At 51.4% G+C, this 23,213-nt stretch overlaps 8 protein-coding genes across 8 annotated transcripts; 5 read left to right on the top strand and 3 right to left on the bottom strand.

The window, feature by feature from the left end:
• Positions 1-100: 100 nt before the first annotated feature.
• On the top strand, positions 101-7,926 carry N7458_001952 (uncharacterized protein; the record flags this gene model as incomplete). The annotated part of the gene is made up of 2 exons (XM_056905335.1): positions 101-156; positions 291-7,926. 2 exons carry the CDS (start codon positions 101-103, stop codon positions 7,924-7,926), a joined length of 7,692 nt encoding a protein of 2,563 aa, XP_056769442.1.
• Positions 7,927-8,170: 244 nt separating this feature from the next.
• Positions 8,171-9,844, top strand: N7458_001951 (uncharacterized protein; the record flags this gene model as incomplete). Its single annotated transcript, XM_056905334.1, has 1 exon — positions 8,171-9,844. The coding sequence occupies one exon, from the start codon at positions 8,171-8,173 to the stop codon at positions 9,842-9,844; it is 1,674 nt and encodes a 557-aa protein (XP_056769441.1).
• Positions 9,845-10,980: 1,136 nt separating this feature from the next.
• On the top strand, positions 10,981-13,869 carry N7458_001950 (elongation factor 2; the record flags this gene model as incomplete). Its single annotated transcript, XM_056905333.1, has 5 exons — positions 10,981-10,988; positions 11,063-11,078; positions 11,209-11,266; positions 11,353-13,784; positions 13,852-13,869. 5 exons carry the CDS (start codon positions 10,981-10,983, stop codon positions 13,867-13,869), a joined length of 2,532 nt encoding a protein of 843 aa, XP_056769440.1.
• An 843-nt stretch (positions 13,870-14,712) lies between these two features.
• N7458_001949 (CCCH zinc finger and RRM domain protein) lies at positions 14,713-16,997 on the top strand (the record flags this gene model as incomplete). The annotated part of the gene is made up of 4 exons (XM_056905332.1): positions 14,713-14,777; positions 14,855-14,973; positions 15,027-16,597; positions 16,671-16,997. 4 exons carry the CDS (start codon positions 14,713-14,715, stop codon positions 16,995-16,997), a joined length of 2,082 nt encoding a protein of 693 aa, XP_056769439.1.
• Positions 16,998-17,185: 188 nt separating this feature from the next.
• Positions 17,186-17,878, bottom strand: N7458_001948 (putative lactoylglutathione lyase (Glo1); the record flags this gene model as incomplete). Its single annotated transcript, XM_056905331.1, has 2 exons — positions 17,186-17,224; positions 17,276-17,878. 2 exons carry the CDS (start codon positions 17,876-17,878, stop codon positions 17,186-17,188), a joined length of 642 nt encoding a protein of 213 aa, XP_056769438.1.
• A 1,384-nt stretch (positions 17,879-19,262) lies between these two features.
• On the bottom strand, positions 19,263-20,046 carry N7458_001947 (alpha-galactosidase A precursor; the record flags this gene model as incomplete). Its single annotated transcript, XM_056905330.1, has 2 exons — positions 19,263-19,436; positions 19,504-20,046. 2 exons carry the CDS (start codon positions 20,044-20,046, stop codon positions 19,263-19,265), a joined length of 717 nt encoding a protein of 238 aa, XP_056769437.1.
• Positions 20,047-21,094: 1,048 nt separating this feature from the next.
• On the top strand, positions 21,095-21,694 carry N7458_001946 (uncharacterized protein; the record flags this gene model as incomplete). Its single annotated transcript, XM_056905329.1, has 1 exon — positions 21,095-21,694. The coding sequence occupies one exon, from the start codon at positions 21,095-21,097 to the stop codon at positions 21,692-21,694; it is 600 nt and encodes a 199-aa protein (XP_056769436.1).
• A 453-nt stretch (positions 21,695-22,147) lies between these two features.
• Positions 22,148-22,891, bottom strand: N7458_001945 (O-methyltransferase; the record flags this gene model as incomplete). The annotated part of the gene is made up of 2 exons (XM_056905328.1): positions 22,148-22,347; positions 22,408-22,891. The coding sequence occupies 2 exons, from the start codon at positions 22,889-22,891 to the stop codon at positions 22,148-22,150; spliced, it is 684 nt and encodes a 227-aa protein (XP_056769435.1).
• Positions 22,892-23,213: the final 322 nt, after the last annotated feature.

The following is a 23,213-nucleotide window of genomic DNA, read 5'->3' as shown; positions in this document are numbered from 1 at the left end:
CCACTCCCAAATGACCGCGCGTGCTCCTTGGACTCGTCGATCGCGAGTCGCTCTGTCTCGCTGAGACGATGCTCACGCCGTTTGGCGATTTCCCGGAGAAATGGCCAGTACTAGCTTGACAGCTACCTACTTGGTTCCCGATCCAAGCTTCAATTGGTTTGTCGCTGCTCCGATCATCCATCTATAGCTACAATGCTGATCTACCTAGGTTTTTTCTCCTAGAGCTCATTGTCTCCTTGATTCTGCAAGTAACCCCAATACCAACCGCCATTGATCGCTACTAATACAAGGAATAGCGCTCTGTTCTTCCTGTTCTATTTCAACCGGCTGTTTGCGACCCTCCTGTCCTATGCGATCCGATCTTATACCTGGCACTACTACCGCGTCTATGTCGATATCAAGGCGTTGCAAATATCGCTACTAGGTGGTCGAATATTCTTCAAAGGAATCCGGTATCATGGCGTGAACGAGACAATCTTTATCCATGGTGGGTTCATAACATGGAGGTATTGGAAGCGCACAGTCGAGCGGACGGACCTTTCACGCGCGGGGCATAAGAGGAAAGTCCCAGGCACTTCTGAAAAAGATCAAAGCGAGTTCATTACTGGTGACCACGCGGACGAAAGTGTTGGGGAACAAGGTGGCGTCGAGAAGAGGATTGAGCGCCCGTGCCGGGTTGCAATCACAGCCTACGGCCTTGAGTGGTTCGTATACAACCGGACCCCAGCATATGACAGCATCCTTGCCGGCTTTGGGTACAAGGACGGGAGCTTGGGTGAAGATGATGAGTCCATTCAGTCTCCGCCGGAGGCCCAACAAAAGCACCAGCGCGCCGATAGTTCAGTCAATATAAGTTCGGAAGATGCAGTGAAGTCAACAGCCGACAACGTATCTGATCACAGCATGAGCGGAGGGCAGAACCTTGACCCCCGAAAGACGGAAATTCGCGACTCGGAATTGTCAGAATCCGTATCTAATCTGCTTGAGCTGCTCCCAGTCAAGCTGGACTGCAGAAAGGGAGCCATCGTCATGGGCAATGAAAATACTCGATCCGTCCTTACCACGACCTTTGATAGTGCAGAGGGCACAATTGCCGCATGCAAGGCAGGCCCACTGGACCTGTACCGACAACTCTTTTCCTTCAAGTTCGACCACCCGGTAATCCAGATGCGACCAAACCCAGACTTCAAACAAGGTCAAATCGCGACTGCAAAGATGCTTAGCGCCGTGAAGGAGGAGGAATCCTCTTCAAAGCGTAACGGGGGGCATCTCTTCAGCTACAGGCTCCAAAAACGCAAAATATTGCACAGCATCCGTGAGTTCGTCCCGTATTTCCAAACGTCAGTGGAATCATTCCACGCCAGCATCAGGCAAAATGAAAGTATGCCACGGAGCCAAGCTGAGTTTCCGGACGTTCGGTGGGTCGGCCTTTCTCGATATCTGGATGAAGAGAATGACGACGACCACGAGAAATGGAATTCGGCCGAGTATGGTCGATTCTCTACGATTCTCGACAGCCCTGGTTTGCATTTGACATATTTTTGGGATATCCCAGGGCGCGTTGGCCCCCAGCCCCTAAGCTCTACTGGTGTAGACCCGCATACAGAAACAAACATTAACAATGCTCTTCCTCCTGAATGGGGAATCGATCTCAAACTCGACGGAGGCACCATCAACTATGGACCCTGGGCGGATCGCGAACGTATCGGCTTGCAAAATGTTTTCTTGCCGAATTTCTATCGAAGCTCTGAAGTTACTGAACAGTTGGCACCGGGAGTCTTGCGACAAAACACGGTCTTTAGATTGCGAGTGGAAATCAACGAGGAGCTCACTGTTCGCATTCCGACGCGAGAACCGTCCAAGGATTGGATGTGGAAGGGGCGGGCAGACGCCATCCGAGGTGCCTCCAAAGCCAAGAAGCAAACCGAGAGAAGGAAACACCGGCCAAAGGAGGGCGAGAAGGGTCATATTGGCCCTGATATTCGCCCTTTCGGATGGCTTTCTCTTCGCGTTGGCCCGGATTCTACCGTTAATTATGCCATGGACATGATCGCCTCAAATACTGGATTTCGCAACGAGCTCTCTTTGGATCTTCGAGAGTCGAGAATGTCTTCCAGCGTGAATCATGGGCTCCTGTGGCAATGCCCTCGTCATTTGGTAACTTGTGACTTGTCCAATCCTCTCGTCTGGAACAGTCTCCGGTCGTGGCGTTTCACTGTCGACAGCCAAGATCTGGAATTATTTCTTTTGCGGGATCACATTTTCCTGTTGACCGATCTTATCAGCGATTGGGCATCGGGGCCTCCATCTGACTACCATACGTTTGTCCCGTTTATATACAACATTGATCTTGTCTTCTCGAACCTGCAGCTTTTCATCAATGTGAACGATCGCAATATCATCAGCAATCCTTCCGACTTGAGTGATAATCGATTGATTGTCATCAATGGCAAGCATTTGACGTCAAACGTCATGATACCTCTGAACAAATACCAACCCGAGCAAAATGCAGTCGAGTTCAAGGTTGCTCTCGAGGAAGGCGGCGTGGACTACCTCATGCCTCCGTGGGACACGCTACACTCTTTCCTGCCCGAAAAGTCTATGGCGACGCTGGAAAGTCTTTTCATCGATGGATCCTATAACTACTTCTCAGCCACGTCATCAGAGCTGATAGATACATTGGTTCTCAATGTTGACGGTGTCTCACCACGGCTTTACCTCTACGGTTTCTTGATCAAGAGCTTCATGGTCATCAGGGAGAATTACTTCGGGGACGAGATGCACTTCAAGACTCTCGAGGAATACCAGGAACTAGCCTACGCGGACACGCAACCTTCAAATCCGACGGGGATCAACCCTAATCGAAAATCAAACGACATGGATGTATTGGTACGTGTCACCGTTGACAGTCCATGTGCTCTGCTGCCTGAAAGCATCTATGACAATTCAAGATGTGCTCGTCTGTCTGCTGCATCCCTTGAAGTTGATCTAAGGTTCACGAACTACTACATGGACATGCAACTTTCTATCAGTCCGCTTAAACTGGATTTGCAATCCACTCAGTCTGATGGCTCCTCTGTCACATCTGGCACTCAGCTGTTTATTGATGGCCTTTCAGCTTACGGCCATCGCCTGTTCGGACTACCCCCTGCGGAGCCAACGTACGTTTGCAATTGGGACTTTGATGTCGGTAAAATCCTAGGTGAATGCTCCACAGATTTCATCGCGTGCCTGGCGTCTGGTTTCAAAAGTTTCGACTTTTCATTTGACAATGAAGAGAATGCGCTACACCCGCTCTTTCCACCAATTCTCTTCGATGTCACCTTCCTGAGAGCCAACATTGCATCGATTCATATCTCCGTGCTTCTTGATGAAATCGCCGTTATTCTAGATTCTCAGCCCTTGTCCATCAAGATCAATGACTGGGCAAATTCGAAATTTTCGAAAAGGCTGAGCTTCATCGCCCCTAGCATTACCATTGCTGGTGTGGATCGTCAATCAGTCCCCCTGGCTCTGCGAATGGCCGATAAGACGATATCTCCTCTGGGTCTGATTGAAATGGCAGTTGGTCTGAAGTTGGCACTTCGTAAGCGGGATATAACGGAGAGCCGACGCTTGCAACAAGAGCACATCAAGATCCATGACCAACGAACCCATCGAGCCCAATGGCTTCTGTTCGATTGGGAAGAGATTGCTCCTACTTCGTCACTTCCACACGCTGATGACACGATCTTTCCCCCCACAATGCCCATACCATCTATGCCTGAACCCATAAACGAGAGACATAGATCGATTCATACTTCGTATCGTGGGTTCTCGGGAACACATGCTGCCGCAAGTTCTCGGAGCTTCGTGGTGCACTCCGGAACATCAAGCCTCCGCAGTAGCAAAGCTTCCCCTAAGGATGTATCTCGATCTTCATCAAAATCTGAGCCGAAGCGAAGACCTGAGCCAACTCCTCGGGATGCAAGCTGGTCCACTGTGCACTTGAGCAGGGCTAAGGACAGCGCATTTTCCCCAACAGCTATTCGTGACGCAAATCCTTGGATCATACCCCATTTTTCCTACTGGAAGCTTTCCCTGGATAGAACAGACCTTCCTTTGTCGATGAGCAAAGAAAAAGCGCCTGAGATGGATTCTGACATCGGAACAAGCAAGAAAGCAATCTTCCTAACATTTGAGGATGACCAAACAATGTACACCAATCTTGCGGTCGATCTTCCCCTGGGCGTTAGAGGTTTCTGTACCCCTAAATTCCTTCACAGCCTGGCTTCATTGATGGACGGACTTGAGCCAAAACACCCAACCCAGATAATTGATTCTCTCCAGAAAGACGTAATTTCTGACATTGTTGGCTATGACAAGGCGATGAGCCAGCCGAAGAGATCAACGTCTATTGCCGTTCGAGTTCCCACGATCCATATGCGCCTCATTGATGTATCAGGGTGTCCGGACAAGAGACAGGTTGAGTTTCGTGATGAATACACAATCGCAGTGCACAATCTTCGAGCCGAGTTTCAAAGGAGGGTCGAGCGACACAAGGGGGATCTTTTGGAAGGCCTCAAACAGGGCATTACCGGGCATGCAGCGGCTGATCATTTCTGGATTTCGGTCGAGGGCAGTCGAACTGATACATTTGAAGAAAAAGCTCTGTTCAATTGCGACCTCAGCGACTTGAATTTCTGGATGGTAACGGAGCCAGATATTCGATCTCATCTTCAAATGCGAAATTTCAATACAGTCACTTCCGCAAAGTCCGTCGAACGCTTGGCCTTCCTTGTTCGCCGAGCTACAACCATGTTTGACTCTGCGGCATCGGCTTTCCAGCATACTTCGGCTGCCAGTAAACGACGCTTGCGGTTCCTAGTCTACTTCTTGACAAAATCAGCTGGCGAAATCGCGGATCCCATATTCCTGACACGTATATCCAATGTCCTTCGTATCGCTTCAAGTCACCTGCGACAACACGATTCATGGAAAATCATTTCCCGCATTCGCAATATCTACGAGAATCTGCCGGTGCACCACAAGCGAGAGCTAGAAAGCAGATGCCAAGGCAGCAATCTTCCTGTACCACCTGGTGCCCAGTCAACAGTACTGGCAAGTTTCGATCAATGGCGAGCCTGGGACCTTGCTCAAGTCGACAAAAGCTACATCATGCGAAAAATTTGGTCAAGATCTGAACCAAAACCGATGAAATCGGAGCCTGCTATGTCTTTGTCATGTACCGTGAAAACCCTCCGTTTCTCTTTGGACCCTGGACCAAGAGAGAGCGATTTCATTGTTGAGAACCTCTCGACTGTCGCGTCGCTTATCCCAAACAAGGCAATTCAAGGCGACAAAAAGAACAAAAAGGTTGCCGCGCTGCAGTTGTACTCTTCTTCCGCTGCTCTCCGATTGAGATGGGAAGTTGTCGACCTTGTTGAGGGCTTGATCAAAGTCATGTCTCCCGTGACGTTGGATTCATCAACTACAACGCCTGTTCCTACCCGTGGAGAGCAGGAGTTAGCCGAAATTCAAATCATTTTTGGCACGGATTTCGGCTCTGTCACACTCGATGCCATTAACTTGAAATTGGCGCTTGTTTCCAAAGTCCTTCGTGGATCTATTGTCCACACCTCACAAAGCACGAAGAAGACAAGAAACGAGGGCCTTGCCCTGCTTTTCAGTGCTGAAGCCTGCTCTTCAGAGCTTTTTAGCCAATCCAGAACTCTGATGTTGTCTAGAATTGCCGACCCATACTTGTATTTCTCGCTCATGTCCGATGAGAATGAGCTCGAATGCAAGCATGAATGGAAGGTTGCGGGCTCGTGCAGGAAGCTTCGATATGATATGAAGGAGGATCCAGTCAGCTTGGCCCACACCGCTGATCGCCTGATTGAAGACGAAATCCGGTACATCCGACAGCTCGTGGAAAATGTCAAACTTCCAAAGGCCCAGCCTGAACAAGTCACGAAACCGAACAAGCCCATCCACAACAAGATTAACGTGGCGATGTTCCTGGATGATTACCGGCTCAGCTTCAGTCTTCTGCCTTCTTTGACCTATCTGATAACTGGCGAAGTCGCCCGAATGTCGATTATGCCCACAGAAACATCCAAGATCGAGGTGGATTTCGACATTAAGAAGAACTCGCATATTTTCAGCTCTGGCGAAGGCGATCGATCTCGGACTCTTTCAATTCTGGAGATTCCTCCTGCCAATGGCCGAATCCTTGCAAACATCTCCTCTGCGCGAAGAGAAGTGGAAGTTGATATGACGATTGAACTCATTCGCTTAGAGGCTAGTGCTGTCCGCAGCCTTCTCGGTGTTTTGACCGGACCAGATGTTTCGCATCTCATCTCAGACCTCAAGCAAAATGTGGATGTGCTTCAGTCTCATCTTGGCGACGTCCTTTCGTTGCCAAAATCGAAAACCGAACCTGTGCCTGAACTAGTTGCCGCAAACTCGGTGATTTTGTACAGATCTCGGCTCACGGTAGCTGGATTCGAAATACACGCTGTTGCACCGGGTCTGAATCGCAACAAATATTCCGCGGAGATGATTCTTAGCCTGGGAATGATGCAGATGCGCCTTCAGAATGGCCTTGACCGCGCATATACCATGGACTATCCCGAGTTCAGCGTTGACGCTCCTCAAATCAATTTTGAGTTACGCAGGCAAGAAAATTCGAAGAGCAAACCCTATGGTAGCATCTCAGCCGGCGTAAAACTTCAAGGGACTTCCACAGTTCGGGAAAATGGAGAAGTCATGCGGGCATATCATCTCACCAGCAACAAGTTGGACGTCGAGCTGTTTGCTGAGACGGCGGCGCTGGTGGTTGACATTGCCATCTACACCCAAGAACGCATCAAGACTTTGGATCTATCTCACGAAGTTGAACGCCTGCGCAGACTGCGACATCGCAACCAGCATCAAGAAAGACCCAGGACCCCCCTCGAGGCGCCAGAGATTCATTTGAACGATAACGATCCCACCCAAGCCTTCCTGAACGCCTTTTATTCGTTGGAGTTCCGAGACATTCAAGTGGCATGGAACATGTCGACAGCTTTGTCTGATAAACCTGGCCGCCGGCAGCCGGAGGATTTGATATTCTCCATCAAGCAGGTAGAACTGTCCAACAAAAAGAAGAATGCGGCCAAACTCCGGATCGAAAACATGCAGCTTCAAATGGTACCATTCCGCGCAGACAGAAGAAAGCGTTCACTCAATTCAGCTCTCATGCCGGAATTGGTTTTCAATGTCGCCTACTATTCAAGCGGAAAGGAATTGTGGCTTGCTTTCCAAGCTGCAGGAAAGTCACTTGATATTCGTGCGACATCCGAATTCATCATTCCTGCTAACATGATACGAAACTCCATGGGATCTGCCAGCGAGGCGTTGCGTGAGGGTAGGGCTGCGTGGGCCACAAAGCCATCTCCAGACAACACCAACAAGGACAGTAGTCTGTTTGGTAACAGGCGTCTCCGATCGGTTCTCGTTGATGTTGACTTCACTGGTGCCACTGTGTCGCTACAGGGGAAGCAGAGCCATGATTCTCAGACGTTGTTGACTGCCACGTTGAAGGGCACCAGGCTTCCAGAGTCTAAGTACGGCCAGTATGTGCAAGGAGATTCGGCTACGACGGCTACTCTGCGGGCGCCAGGTGTCGCTCTTAAAGTTCAATTTGAAGATAACGGCACTGACAATCCAGCACTCAATGCGGAACTGAAGGTTGATCCATCTACCAACGTTCTATACCCAACTCTTGTTCCCCTGGTCAAGCAGATGACCGCTACGGTGAAAGAGATTATGGGTGAGCAACAACAAAGCCAGCCAGGCCGTCCACGAAGGCCATCTACTGCAGCAAAACTGCAACCGCAGAAGTTGATGCAAGAGACTCCCCTTTGGCGCACCCGATCCGAACTCCATTCTGGGACGGTGTAAGGTCAACCTCGGCTTGCTGTTCTGTAAACAAGAATTCAGTTTGAGCTGCCAGCCGATCGCCAGAGTAGCCGCCACGGCGCAATTTGAGAGTGTCTACGTGACTGTCAATACAGTACAGTCGACAGAGCAGGGTCGTTTCCTTGCTCTATCCTTAGCATTCAACAGCCTCGAGGCTTCGGTTAAGCATGTTTACTCCAACGAGTCTACGGCAAGCTTCGAAGTTCAGTCAATGGTTCTGTCCCTCATGAATAGCAAACACCTCGGCCGAACGAGTGGAATGTCGGCAATCCTGCGAGTCAGCCCCATGAAAGTATCCTTGAATGCCAAGCAGGTTCAGGATTCTCTTCTGTTCCGCGAGATTTGGCTTCCGTCAGATGATGACGAATCTGACTCCGTAACTCCTCCCCCACAGCCAGAGCAGCCCGAGGCCCAAACCTACATCGTGCAGCGATACCAACAGGTGGCATCCACATCAGCATTCCCTTGGAATACCACAATTGCCGTCGAAAAACTGGAGATTACGCTTGACTTGGGATCGACGCTAGGCAAAGCCCAATTTGCAATTGATAATGCTTGGGTATCCTCAAACAAGACCTCGGATCGTGAGCAAAGCATGTGTATCAACTTCGACTCCGTTGGCATTGAGTGCAAGGGTCGCATGGCCGGGATCGTCGAGCTACGCTCCTTCAAGGTCCACACCTCCATCAAATGGCCCGAAGAGACTGCTGGGAACACGCCTCTTATCCAGGCCTCGATCGCTTTCCATCATCTGCAAGCCAAGGTATCCTTTGACTACCAGCCTTTCTTGGTCGCCCATGTGACCAAATTCGATTTCCTCATGTACAATGTGCGCGAGGCTCCAGGCAAAGGAGGCGAAAGACTGTTCAGTGTTCTGGAAGGTGATGAGGTCCAGGTATTCTGCACGTCTCTGACTGCGTCCCAGACGTTGGCGCTTTTCCAGGCCTGGCAACGTTTGGTGCAAGATAAACAATCGGCCTACGAGGCATCTTTGCGAGAGGTGGAGCGGTATCTTCGCCGCAAATCCTCTGCGGTCCCTGGCCGGATAGAGGCTCGCAGTAAGGAATTGGCCCAGAAAGACGAGGAGGTGGAGCGCGCACCTGGCTCTCTTCACACCGGAGTGGTGGTCAATATCCGGCATGTCGATCTCGGAGCCTTCCCCAGCTCGTTCTTTGACAACCAGATCTTCAAGGTCGAGGCGCACGATGCACAGGCCCGATTTACCGTGTCTCTTGAATCCAACAAGATTCACAGCGCACTCGGTCTCACGCTCGGCCAACTGCGCGTGGCTCTCTCTGGGATCAACCGCCCAGCTTCTGCCAACCTGGACGAGCTGTCTGTCGACGCGATCGCCCAACGTGCCGCTGGCTCCCGTGGTGGCACCATTCTCAAGGTGCCCCGACTGGTGGCTGGTATGGAAACCTGGCAGGTGCCTGGAACGCGACAGATCGACTACATATTCCACAGCACGTTCGAAGGCAAAGTGGATGTGGGCTGGAACTACTCGCGCATCAGCTTCATCCGTGACATGTGGGAGTCGCATTCACGGGCGTTGGCCTCCCGACTCGGCAAGCCTTTACCCCCGTCAGCCGTCCGAATCACAGGGGGAACCGGGAACGGCGGCGGCCAGGGAGAAGGAGGGGGTGCGGGTGCCGAGCAGCAGGACAAGATTACGGCCGTGGTCAATGTGCCGCAAAGCAAGTACACCTACACGGCATTGGAGCCGCCCGTGATTGAAACGCCACAACTGCGGGACATGGGCGAGGCAACACCGCCACTGGAATGGATAGGGTTGCAGCGTGATAAGCTGCCTAATGTCACACATCAGATCATCATTGTGACTCTGTTGGAGATTGCCAAGGAGGTAGAGGATGCGTATGGAACGATTTTGGGGACTTGAAGAGGGAGAAGAGAGAGATAATATGTATGTAATATGCATTGTTTGGAGTTTTTGAGGCGTGGAGGAGCATTCGTTGTATGATAGCTTGTGCTATACATGCGTGTTTTCGAATCCATTTGGAGGGTTCTCTGTACATTGATTTTCAAATTCTATTTGTTCCTTCTGTCCAATGTACTTCTGTCCAAGGATCCATACTACAGTATACTAGAGTTAGGGTCTATTATCCAAGGCCAATTAATCTAAATCTAGTACTCCTGTATGTACTGCTGTACTGTGTTGTCCAAGAGGTAGTTAAACGGCCCGGTTACTGTATTATTAATCCATCACTGCCCCGCGCGGGCGGTGAGAGGCGGGGCTGGGCATGAAACGCTGCTGGTTGTACTTCTACTAGCAGGACTAGTAGCAGGACTCCTGCTCCTAGAGGAGACTAGCTGCTTGGTTGGGTTGGTGGGAAGGTTTTCTGTCCTCCGTACTCGAATCAGACGCGGCACATTGGGGGTGTGTGGCAAGCTGGTCAGCTCTTGCTGAGCTCTGCAAGCTTTCCCGGAGAACCACGGATACGATCGGAATATGAGTCGAGAGCTAAGCGGTTTGAGGGTGATTTCAAATCCGCGATGCTTTATATAGGGTCTGCTTGGTAGCTGTACCTGCCCATATACTCCGTGCTACTCACTGTACGGAGGAGGAGCTAGGAGACGAGAAAGAATCAACTGGAGAGGACGAGAGATTGATTGGTAATCATACTGTATGTATGAGTGTCCAGAGGGTGTCATCCCTGTATTTGCGTGTAACAGGACCGAAAATGTATTTAACGGGCTGGTCGGAGTCCCAAAAAACGCACAGAAAATCAGAAAATCGCCAGCGAGCGGGGCAGCGCGAAAAAGGTCCCCACTTTTTCGTCTCTTTTTTTCTCTCCCACTTTTTCCCTCCCCTCTTTCTCCCCTTCCCTCCTTCTCTTCTTTCCCCTCCCATCCCTCTTTCTCTCCTCCTGGAGCAGTTTACACTCAGTTCTTTTGATCTTCATCGGGCTCGTCCGTGAAAGATCATCTGTGTGTTTTCTTGCTTCTTTTATTCCCCTTCCAAAAAAAGACTCCACCCCGCCTCTAGGGCTTATCTGAGGGAAAAAAACCGTCAAGATGGTTAAGTACGTCGAGCTCGCTCCATCAGAATCATCCTCGATCCATCGGAGACATCCAGCTAACAAGATGTTCTGTACAGCTTCACCATTGAGGAGGTCCGTATCCTGATATCTCTGCCCTCGAAGGGACTCTGGAGGGTCGAGGAGGAGGGGTAAACCCCTCCTCCCGTCTTGAGCAGAGCTTGCACCACAAAGTGTGAACTTGATATACTAACACCGCCTCCAGATCCGGTCTCTGATGGACCGACCGGCCAACATCCGTAACATGTCCGTCATTGCTCACGGTATGTATTCTCCATTCCTGGTCGATGTGGAATGATAGACAAGCTTTTCTCTGGGATACAGAGCTAACCAGTTTCTTCGTGTATAGTCGATCACGGAAAGTCCACCCTGTCCGACTCCCTGGTCCAGCGTGCCGGTATTATCTCCGCCGCCAAGGCCGGTGAGACCCGTTTCATGGACACCCGTCCCGATGAGCAGGACCGTTGCATTACCATCAAGTCCACTGCCATCTCCTTGTACGCCAAGTTCCCCGACCCTGAGGATCTGAAGGAGATCCCCCAGAAGGTCGACGGTTCCGAGTTCCTGATCAACCTGATCGATTCCCCCGGTCACGTTGATTTCTCGTCCGAGGTCACTGCTGCTCTCCGTGTCACCGACGGTGCCCTGGTCGTCGTCGACTGTGTCTCCGGTGTCTGTGTCCAGACCGAGACTGTCCTGCGTCAGGCCCTGACCGAGCGTATCAAGCCCGTTCTTTGCATCAACAAGGTCGACCGTGCCCTGCTCGAGCTCCAGGTCTCCAAGGAGGATCTGTACCAGTCCTTCTCCCGTACCATTGAGTCCGTCAACGTCATCATCTCCACCTACTTCGACAAGGCTCTTGGTGATGTCCAGGTCTACCCCGACCGCGGTACCATCGCTTTCGGTTCCGGTCTCCACGGCTGGTGCTTCACTGTCCGCCAGTTCGCCGTCAAGTACGCCAAGAAGTTCGGTGTTGACCGCAAGAAGATGCTCGAGCGTCTGTGGGGTGACAACTACTTCAACCCCAAGACCAAGAAGTGGACCAAGAGCGGTGATGCTGATGGCAAGCCCCTGGAGCGTGCCTTCAACCAGTTCATCCTGGACCCCATCTTCAAGGTCTTCGCCGCTGTCAACAACGACAAGAAGGAGGAGCTCTCCACTCTCCTTGAGAAGCTCGAGATCAAGCTCACCTCCGAGGAGAAGGACTTCACCGGCAAGGCCCTCCTCAAGGTCGTCATGCGCAAGTTCCTGCCCGCTGCCGACGCTCTGCTCGAGATGATCTGTATCCACCTGCCTTCCCCCGTCACTGCCCAGAAGTACCGTGCCGAGACTCTGTACGAGGGTCCCGCTGACGACAAGGCCTGCATTGGTATCCGTGACTGTGACCCCACTGCTCCTCTGATGCTGTACGTCTCCAAGATGGTTCCCACCTCCGACAAGGGTCGTTTCTACGCCTTCGGTCGTGTCTACGCCGGTACCGTCAAGTCTGGTATCAAGGTCCGCATCCAGGGTCCCAACTACACCCCTGGCAAGAAGGAGGACCTGTACATCAAGGCCATCCAGCGTACCATTCTCATGATGGGTCGCTTCGTCGAGCCCATTGAGGATGTCCCCGCCGGTAACATTGTCGGTCTGGTCGGTATCGATCAGTTCCTGCTCAAGTCTGGTACCCTGACCACCGATGAGACCGCCCACAACCTCAAGGTCATGAAGTTCTCCGTCTCCCCCGTTGTGCAGCGCTCCGTCGAGGTCAAGAACGCCCAGGATCTGCCCAAGCTGGTCGAGGGTCTCAAGCGTCTGTCCAAGTCCGACCCTTGCGTTCTGACCATGATCAACGAGTCCGGTGAGCACGTCGTTGCCGGTGCTGGTGAGCTCCACCTCGAGATTTGTCTGAAGGATCTTGAGGAGGACCACGCCGGTGTTCCCCTCCGCATTTCCGACCCCGTCGTCTCCTACCGTGAGACCGTCACCGGAAAGTCCAGCATGACCGCTCTGTCCAAGTCTCCCAACAAGCACAACCGTCTGTACATGACCGCTGAGCCCATCGAGGAGGAGGTCGCTCTCGCCATCGAGTCCGGCAAGATCAGCCCCCGTGACGACTTCAAGGCCCGTGCCCGTGTCCTTGCTGACGAGTACGGCTGGGACGTTACCGATGCCCGTAAGATTTGGTGCTTCGGTCCCGATACCACCGGTGCCAACTTGCTGGTTGACCAGACCAAGGCCGTTCAGTACCTGAACGAAATCAAGGATTCCGTCGTCTCCGGTTTCCAGTGGGCCACCCGTGAGGGTCCCGTCGCTGAGGAGCCCCTCCGCGCCGTCCGCTTCAACATCCTCGATGTTACCCTGCACGCTGATGCCATTCACCGTGGTGGTGGCCAGCTCATCCCCACTGCTCGTCGTGTCCTGTACGCCGCTGCCATGCTTGCCGATCCCGGTCTCCTGGAGCCCATCTTCAACGTCGAGATCCAGGTCCCCGAGCAGGCCATGGGTGGTATCTACGGTGTCCTTACCCGCCGCCGTGGTCACGTCTACTCCGAGGAGCAGCGCCCCGGTACTCCTCTGTTCAACATCAAGGCTTACCTGCCCGTCAACGAGTCTTTCGGTTTCCCTGCCGATCTGCGCTCTGCCACCGGTGGTCAGGCCTTCCCCCAGTCCGTCTTCGACCACTGGGCCATCCTCCCCGGCGGTTCTCCTCTCGACGCCACCACCAAGCCCGGTCAGGTCGTCCTGGAGATGCGCAAGCGCAAGGGTCTCAAGGAGCAGGTTCCCGGCTACGAGAACGTGAGTTTCCCCTTTAACATATGTCCCTTCTTGATTTCTGTAACACAATCGCTAACATCTTTCATAGTACTACGACAAGCTGTAAAAATGCTCATGACCGACCAGCATGCGTCTGGCAGTCACGCGTGGAATCTTTTTTTATGAAATTGATGAATGCAATACAACTTCCCGGTTCAAACAAAAATTCCATCCCCGCTTCGATGTGGGCTTGCTTCACAGCCACTGTCGTCTCTAGAAAGTGCGGAGCTTCGAGGGATGTCTCGGGCACCTCGGTCGCAACCCGCTTGCTCTTGTTTCCATAGCTGTCTGTTTTTTTTTCTTTGCTTTTTTTGATGATTTCCCTTGTATGTGTTTTCGCCGTGTCTAGTTCTACCTTTTGGACATGAAAATCAATATGGTATGCTAGGCACTAGCTCTGGTTCTTTGCTGCGTAGATTTTAGGGGCTCGCCATTTCAGTAGATATTGTAGCTATAATTGCCGAGTACTTTGTTACTTAACAACAGTAATGACTCGGTGCTTGATTCTAAGCTTTTAAGCTGGCAAGCTGCAGAGCTCCAAAGCTGTGGTATCCAACGTCCGTGCCCTCCGATTCTGCACCTGTCACGCTCACGTGACCCTCTTTGCGCGCCTTCGCGTTCTTTCAGTCCATAATTCTGCGCTTTCAACATCACAGCTCGCATCGACTTCGCGGTATGAAACTAGCCGACTGATTCTTTGTTGGCACCCTAATTCTTTCTTTGATTCGTCCTATCTTGATCTTCCGCGTTCCCTGCCACCTCACCGTGACCGCCGTCAGCCCGTCTCGAAAAAGGTCCTACATCGTGTAGTGACGCCCACCCTTCCTGTATAGTGACGCTGCACCTCAATTCTCTCTGAAAGAGTCCAGTCAAACCACTATCTGGTGGCAATTGGCTTTAATCTGCCGCGATGCAGTTCACCGACGCGGAAGCCGAGAATGTGAAGTCTTGGGTGGTTAAGAGGCTGGAAGACATGTAAGTCCAGCCCACGCGGATCGAATAGAATTATTCTTCTTGAAGGCCAGGCTAACGTTGTCCGCTTTGCCGCACAGTTCAGATGCCGACTCCGACGTTCTGGCAGACTACGTCCTTGCGCTCATTAGCTCTGATGCGCCAGATGACGAAATTAAACAGACCTCCGTCGAGAACCTGGAGGACTTCCTGAGAGAAAGTGCGCTTGACACTAATTGCACTCTACTTTTCCTGGTCGCTGACACAGAATAGACACCCAACCCTTCGTAGATGAGCTCTTTACCAAATTTGGCCCCAAGCCAGCTGCTCCAGTGGCAGCTCCTCAACACCAGCCTCCCGTCCCTATCCCTCAGGCGCACTCGGGGTTTGATGCCCCCGCTGGTCCCAGAAATGCCTTTTACAACCGGAAACGGACGTATAATGAGGGATTCCAGGGCGAGGAAGATTCAGGGAGCGGGATGCCGCAGAACCGTGCCTTCAAGACTCCGCGCCGCGGGCGCGGTGGTGGCCGTGGCGATTGGTCTGGACATGGTGCGCAACAGTATCCCCAGGGACAGCCTGGCGGCTTTCCCAATCCTATGATGCAAGGATTCCCGCCGTTCGACCCGAATGACCCGATGGCAGCGGCTATGATGATGCAGGGCATGGGCTTCCCGCAGATGCCTGGCATGCCTATGCCTGGAATGCCCGGTGTTGCTGGTCAGCCTGGTGCTGGCCAGATGGCCTCGATCAGCCAGCGCTGCCCATTCTACGATACCCAGGGTATCTGCTACTTGGGTGCTACGTGCCCATACCAGCATGGCGAGGCTGGATCTCAGAATGAGTACGACCCGAAGGCCGCATCGGCTGGTGCTCACCGAGGAGATGGTGGTCCTGCCCGTGGTGACCGCGGCCGTGGCCGTGGGCGCGGTGGGCCCAGTGCTCGAGGACGTGGCGGCCGGTCCGACTTCTCGTCAGCGGGTCCCAATGAGGACCAATCCATCACAACGATTGTGGTTGAGCAAATCCCGGAGGACAAGTTGTCCGAGGAGGCAGTGCGTGAATTCTTCTCGCAGTTCGGCAATATTGTCGAGGTGACCATTCAATCCTATAAGAAACTGGCACTAGTGAAGTTTGAAACTTTTGCGGAGGCCAAGCAGGCCTGGTCCAGCCCCAAGGTGATCTTTGACAATCGCTTCGTCAAGGTATACTGGCACAAGCCGAGACGAGACGAAAAGAACGGCGACTCTCATCTAGAAACTCCTGCTTTCAACCAGGAAGAGTTTGAAAAGCAGCAGGCGGAAGCGCAAAGGGCACACGAAGAACGAACTCGGAAGCGCCAAGAGGCTGAAGAGGCCAAGCAGGCTCTTGAACGTCAACGTGATGAGCTTTTGAAGAAGCACCAGGAAGAGAAAGCCCGGCTTTTGCAACGTATCGGTGGCGGTGGCTCCGACGAGATGGTTCTCAGCACCGATGAGGCGAATGAAAAGCCTGGCGAGACTGCTGCTGCCTCTGATGAGAACGTTAGCGAGGAGACTAAGAACCTGCGTGCCCAGCTAGCTGCTCTCGAAGCGGAGGCGAAGACCCTTGGCATTGACCCTTCCAGCGCTGATTCCAGTCGTGGCGGCTACCGCGGGCGCGGTGGTTACCGTGGTCGTGGCACGTACCGGGGACGTGGAGGATATGATCCTTCATACCGCGGTGGATATCGTGGCCGGGGCGTTTTCAACCCTCGTGGTCGGGGCGCAGGCGTGCTTCGTCTGGATAATCGACCGAGGAGGGTTGCTGTTTCTGGAATCGAGATCGGATCTGATAACGACGAGGCCCTGCGGCAGCATCTGATTGTAAGTTTTCTTCCCCGTCCATTCGCTTCATTCGCCACTAGGCAAGGCAATTGGCTAACTATTCATGTTCTAGGGTATTGGTCAGTACGAGTCTGTCGAACCCAACCACGACCAACCTGGCTCGGTGATTGTGGCTTTCAAGGAGCGCTACCAAGCTGAGAAGTTCATGTTCGGCCGTTGGACTGCCCCCTCCGCAGGTGAAATCCAAAAAACTTGGGTGCCCAACCCGCCTATCTCTGTCACGCCAACTGCGACGCCGACGGAGAAGAATGGCCTCGGTGATGATGATCAGGACATGTCCATGGACACTACGCCGGCCCCCCAAGCACCGGGACCGGGGAACATGCCTCCGCGGGAGATGGACTATGATGTTGCTGAGGATGACAGCTGGGAGGCTTAATCAAAAACATTCGGGCATTCTTCATTCTTATGTACCACCGGGATTTGTTCATGAATAGGGTTTTTTCACAACTATGTTGTTTTCGGGACGGGATGCATGGTCTATTCCCGTTACCCTTTTCTCATTGTCACTCGTGGATATCATTGCCATTCTAACTGTAAATGTAGTTGTAGATCTTCCTAGGTAAATTAGAGGTCTTGGGGTATCAGCTCAATCGAGTACCCATCCTAGTTCAATATATCAGCAAGGAACTCTCTCTAAGACAATACCGCACTCACCGGGTCCGCCACCATGGCAAATTTCTCAAAGAACCACGCATAGTTCTCATGAATCTCCCCCTTCCCAATCCCCTTCTCCGCTTCCCACTCCGACAACGGAATACTCTCCCTCTCACAAACCCCCAAATCCTTCAGAATCGTCACCCCAGCCCCCTTCAATCTCTCCACCGCAGCCCGCACATCCGGCACCGTAAACCCAAGATGCGCAAACCCCAAGTGCGGCGGGACATTGCCCGTCGACACGTCCTCTGTACCGTGTACATGGTATAGTTCCAGTAATCCGCTCGTCCGCGTCATAACAGGGATTTCGCTCGTTTTCTTAGCCCACGCGTCTAGATCTGTGGCCTCGGTGCCGGGCGGTGGGTGGCCGAGGTAGTAGATAGTAAAGGGGCCGGCGTTCATGGTGAAGATGACGCGCATACCGAGGAGGTCGACGTAGAAGTGTAGGGATGCGGAGGGGTCTTTGATTCGGATTGCGAGGTGGTTGAGGCGGTAGTTTTGGGTTGCGGGGGTTGGGGGTGGATTGAAGGCTGGTGTTGGTCCGCCTGGAGAGAAGAGGCCTTCTTTGTTTTTGGGAGGAGTTGAGAAGGAGTTTGTAGTCATTTTGGGAGGGGATTAGGTGTGTTTGGAAGTATGTATTGCGTTGGGATTATGGAAGATTATCGGGGTTGAGATCTGTTTATCAGATGCGGGGATATGGGGAAGAATGGAGGGGAGCGGCGTCAACTCCGCTGTGGAGCTGGCGATTTGGATTTTGAGTTAGTTTTCCTGCTGGTTCTCTGTCCTAAGGCTAAAGATGGAGTGGTCAGGGTGGCTATGAATCATGTTATAACTAGCTGGTTGCTCGATAATGAAAATAGAAACGCGTGCAACGCGGTGTGCTTCCCGACTCTCACACATCCCAGGTTTAGGGGTTGCGGCGTGCATGACAACAGTTCGGGTATAACGCCCCTCAACCGCACGCCCCCGCTGTATATATAACCCATTAACTCCCTTTCGTTCGAGGAACTCGCTTCATTACAAATGCCTTTTTATCTCTAAATATCATTTTGGAACCAGTAAGTGAGCTAATGCTTGTCTATCTGCCAGGGAAACAGCTAAGATGGGTAGTTTGTTATGTCGCGAGAATCTGCTTTACGCGTGCTCGTCATTGTGTCAAACCGGAGTTCACTATGGCAGCAGGCTTGCAACTCTCCAGAAGACCTCATTTCGCCTGCGATGCAAGTTCTCGAGCAACATAGACTCTTCAATAGACCAAGAGACACCCAGCCAGATACATTGCTCTTAGCGATCCAAAAATGGGCAGTTCGCCTACTTTTTGTGTTCGATATCTCGAACAAGAATTACGATGCCGAACTTGGACATCTACTTGAACAGAACAATCTCCCGGTTGTCGTTGTTCATTTCAGCAGTAAACAAATTGCTTATGAGCCTCGTCAGGCAGAACGCGAGCGAGTCAACGGCGATATCGCACGTTTACATGACGCGAATGGCTACGGAGCTGTTCCTCCTTTTATTGAAGATCACACCAAGGGGATCCCAGTGTATTTCAATCCACGAAGCTTGACACAAGATTGATCCACCTATGAAATGACATTGTCCCATTTTCTCTTCGAGATGTTGACCCGAAGGCACATATTATGGCAAAGTGGGTAGAAATAGTTGGCTCTCCATTTATCATAAGGAAGTGGCGGCTACAGGGGTTGTCACATTGGTGAAGGCTAGTCAATTTTCTCGTATTTAGTGTAATGTGGCTTTAATTCGTCCGGCATAGAGGCGCGCTACATGAAGCAAAGCCTCAGCGGCGAGGCAAGTCTATGGCCAACAACGGCTCCCTAGATTGTAATTTGCTCATGTTATACACTTTATAACCGATTTCGGAAACTACTGTAGCGGCCTCACTCTTCTGTATTCTATATAGATTGATGAAAAAAGAGACACTCTCTCTTTACCAACAGTGACTACCGTGGTGCCAACATGCAATTTTCTATAGAAGACCTCCACCTCCTCTGCCCGACGGATCTTTGAGGCGCACAGTTAAATTCTCAAACTCCTGCAGAAGCAAGTTTCGATCGTCACATTTCTGAGCCGTGTCAAAATCGATCAAAGTAGCTTTCGAATCATGGACGAGGAAATCGATTTGTATCCCCATGTCGGACTCCTAGATCATGCAGTCGAGACAACACCTCTCTGCAGGCCTCAAGGTCCTGAGTGCCAGTGTGCCGTACATCGGTTATGCGTTCCATCAAGAACCCAATGACTCGACCATTTTCAGTCAAGTGCCCAAGGAACGGGGGCCCGATGTTACGCCCGGATATCCATTGATATGCCGTGGTTTCATTCTCCATGCATTGAATCTCCCAGGGGAAACGAGCGAATTTGGCGACGATAATATCATCATCAAATAATAAACATTTGGCCTCATATATGCCCGTTCGTAACTTTCGTCCGATCGAAAGCTCCAAGTAGTTGACATAGGTTCTATGCCAGGTATTCTGAACGCCAGGAAATTGGATCAGGGTGCAATACGCAAAGTGTGGCTGGTCATCCTTTGCGTCCTTAGCTACTAGTCCATCGTTCCAGTCTCCGGCGGGAAGTTTTGGTAAAATAGAGACTAGGGAGGGACCAAAACACATATCTTCAGAGCTGTAAATGCCAGGTTCTACGGTGATGTATTTGATAGATCGACCGTCAACCAGAAGTCGGGAAAAGCTTTGGTCATTTTCGTCGACCTCAGCTTGGAGTAATTCGATCTTCGGCTGGTTATCCATTTTGACGACAGAAGTTTGAATCAGGCGGAGATTCCTGAGCACTGTAGCCTCAGCTTGGGATCACATTCAAATCCAGCATCGTTTGTGTTACATATATTGGAATCGGGGGCTGTTTCTGGCGCCTAGAGAGGTTGTCATTTGCGGTATCGTTTTGACAGGTCCATCTATCCTAGTTGTAAACACTACTTCTACAATAATATACATAATCAGCAGAGGCAAAATCTTATTGAACTTAATTGAAGAGTGATGGAATGGAAAATGAATTGGTGCTTTAGTACAGTATGGTTCCCCTTCCACAATGGGTAATAATGCTAGAATCGGGCGCCAAAAAAGCCACCTTTTGACGTCATTCTAAGGGTCATATCTTCCAGAATCATACACGCGACCGTGTTAGTGGACTATTCCTGTATGCTTCCTGGGAATCATAGTTGCCTGGTTGTTCAGATGGTCACGGCGAGTTCGAGATCTCAGAGATGATACCCTGGCTAATCTCCCTAGCACGATGACAGCCCATTGAACCACTACCGATTACATTACTTCACATATTCCGAATCGAGGGAATTTAGACGAGGGCGAAGCTCACCAGATGGCCAGTCCGGATTCACCGAATTCTCCGTGGATGTACTGTCGGTCGCGGGGCAAAGGACCCGTAGCGGGGTATCTGAGGACTCAGCCTCCACCTTGGTTATATTCGAGGTAGTACACGCTCTCATGGGAGACAGGGAAAAGAAAGAGGCCTTTGGCCATCATTCCGAATTCATATGTTCTCTGGTACCATTTTAAAACAAATGTACTGGCCCACGGATTTAAGCTGTTCTATATGCGCTAAATCACTGCTATATCTGCCCCCGCTTAGCCTCGGCGGGGGAAAAAATATGGAATCATGCGGCATGTTCCGTGGCTGAGTAGCTAGTTGGTTCGAAACTTGGCATAATCGATGTTCCATCGAAATACGAGAAACGTGGGTAAGTCAGCCTATCTATACCTTGATATAAAAGAGATCGGATATCCACTTAGTTCTGAACCTTAACATCATCGCCAGGACAGCATGGCTTCCACCAAATTGTCACCAAACCCGGTTGAATATGAAATCACCGGCGGCTACTGGAACAGCGAATATCAAGTCAAACTGAATGGCACCACCGTCTACCATGTGGAAAACAAAAGTCCCACGCCAGACAAACCAAAAATCATCTTCTTCGCCGGAAATAGCACAGATGGCCCGATCGTGGGATCTAGCGCGTCCATCGGCTTTTCATCCGATATCCAAATCACACTGGGAGATCCCGGCCTTCCCAAAACAGTGACCACGACCAAGCTCAGCAAGAAAGGTTTCATGTCATCGCGCTATGTCTTTGAGTTGGAAGTTGATCGTCAGATGCGGACCTTCTCATGGAAGGACACCGGCCTCAACGAGAGTTATGGGCCAACTGGAAGCCATAAGCTTGTCAACGAAGCAGACGAGATTATGGCGGTATTTTCGCCTGGCGGGGGTCGTGTGAAGCAGGATGGTGCCTTGTATCTCCATGTTGATTTGGGAGAGTCCTTTGTTTTGATGACGCTTGTCACTGCACTTGTTCTGCGGGAGAAAGTAAGGCGGTCGGGTCAAGGCCGAGGTGATACCACAGTTATACCATCAACCTACTGAGCTAGCGGCTAAAGTGACAAAGTGAGATATAACCCGTTCGAGAAGTCTATTTAACAAGGTATTTGTGGACTTGATTGTGTCAAAGTACGCTGGGGGGGGAGTGACGAGAGATTGAACTGCTATATGGAAGTCGACCTAATTGCATGCAACGCGCTGCACCTTCTTTTCTTTTTCATTCATCATATTTGCTTACTGTTGAGATATGTGATGATAGAGAGGGAATTCCTGGCATTTGCTCCTAGGAACACCAGTAGGCAGAAAATTAGCTATTCCCAACCAAGTCTCCGGGCTAGACTTGGAATGGAAATCACGATTTATTCAGATGGATGGCCGAATACAGGAAGGCTGCTCTAATACCAGGGTTATGCCTACGCTTGCTTTCATGCCCGTGTTTCTCTCCCACTGCTTCACTTGATCCATTGAAAGCTGGAACTGTGTAATAGAGACTCTCTCCTACTGATAAACAATCATATCCAGACCACCTTCATAGGGAAGAGTCACGCGACGGAAGGGACTGTCGAGAGCATCAACATACGCAAACAGCTCTCCGTAATTGGCAGCCGCCTTGACTGTATTATCAGCCATGATAACAGCCCCAGGACGGAGATAAGGCTGCACAAGCTTCAGTGCTGGGAGAGCGAGTGGTGTCCAAACTAATGAAATGTCAGTGACTGACCCTAATCCGAACGGGAAACGTGCCCAATTCCACTCACTATCCAGCAAAAGAAAATCCACGACACCCAGATCCTTGGTCAGAGTCTCACGCAGATCTCCCACACGCAAATCAATAACCCCCTCGATCTCGGTGCCAGCCCGCTCCCAATTCTTCTGGGCCTCGCTGGCCTTGGACGGCTCCTTCTCCGTCGCGATGACCCTCCCCTTCGCCGTAGCCGACGTGTCCCGCTTCACATTCTCTGCGACTGCAAGTGCCAGATAGATCGTACTCACGCCGAAGCTTGTTCCAGCCTCGACGACAGTCTTCGCATTGATAGTCCGCAGAATGTGGTAGACCAGCTCGCACTTGTCCTGGTCCAGGGCGATGAACTTATCGCGCATGATGTTGTCAAAGGCATCGCTACGTTGGTCAGGTAGAGAGTGCCAGTCCACTTTTGCCTCTTGGGTGAGAGACTGGGAGTGGACAGTCTTGAGAAACTCGAGAAGATGGGATGATGCGTTAAGTGGGGTTGGAGGTGCCATGGCTGAAGATCAGAGTTTAGATCGAGGGTTGTGGAACGGATCAGATAAGATCAGACTCTGGTGAGAGCTTAAGGCAGAGAGGAAGTATCAAAGTATAGTGGGTTTGATGAACAGTTTTTTATGTAGCGGACAAATGAGTCACTATATATACGAGAGTACGGCACCACATGGGGTAATGGGCGCCGAGGTCGGCAGTCGTACAAGCCGTATAAATATCATTCACGACAACCACGAATCCGACGGTTGCTGAGGGCGTCAATGTATTTTACTCGTGCATTTTATGACTGAAATTTATCTATTAGAGTTCTACCCTTTGTTTCGG

The sequence above is a fragment of the Penicillium daleae genome (genome assembly GCF_028827525.1).
Source record: "Penicillium daleae strain IBT 16125 chromosome Unknown utg000002l_segment0_segment0, whole genome shotgun sequence".
Taxonomy (NCBI): Eukaryota; Fungi; Ascomycota; class Eurotiomycetes; order Eurotiales; family Aspergillaceae; genus Penicillium; species Penicillium daleae.
The sequence above is the reverse complement of the archived record's forward strand: the minus strand, read 5'-3'. Positions and strand labels throughout refer to the sequence as shown.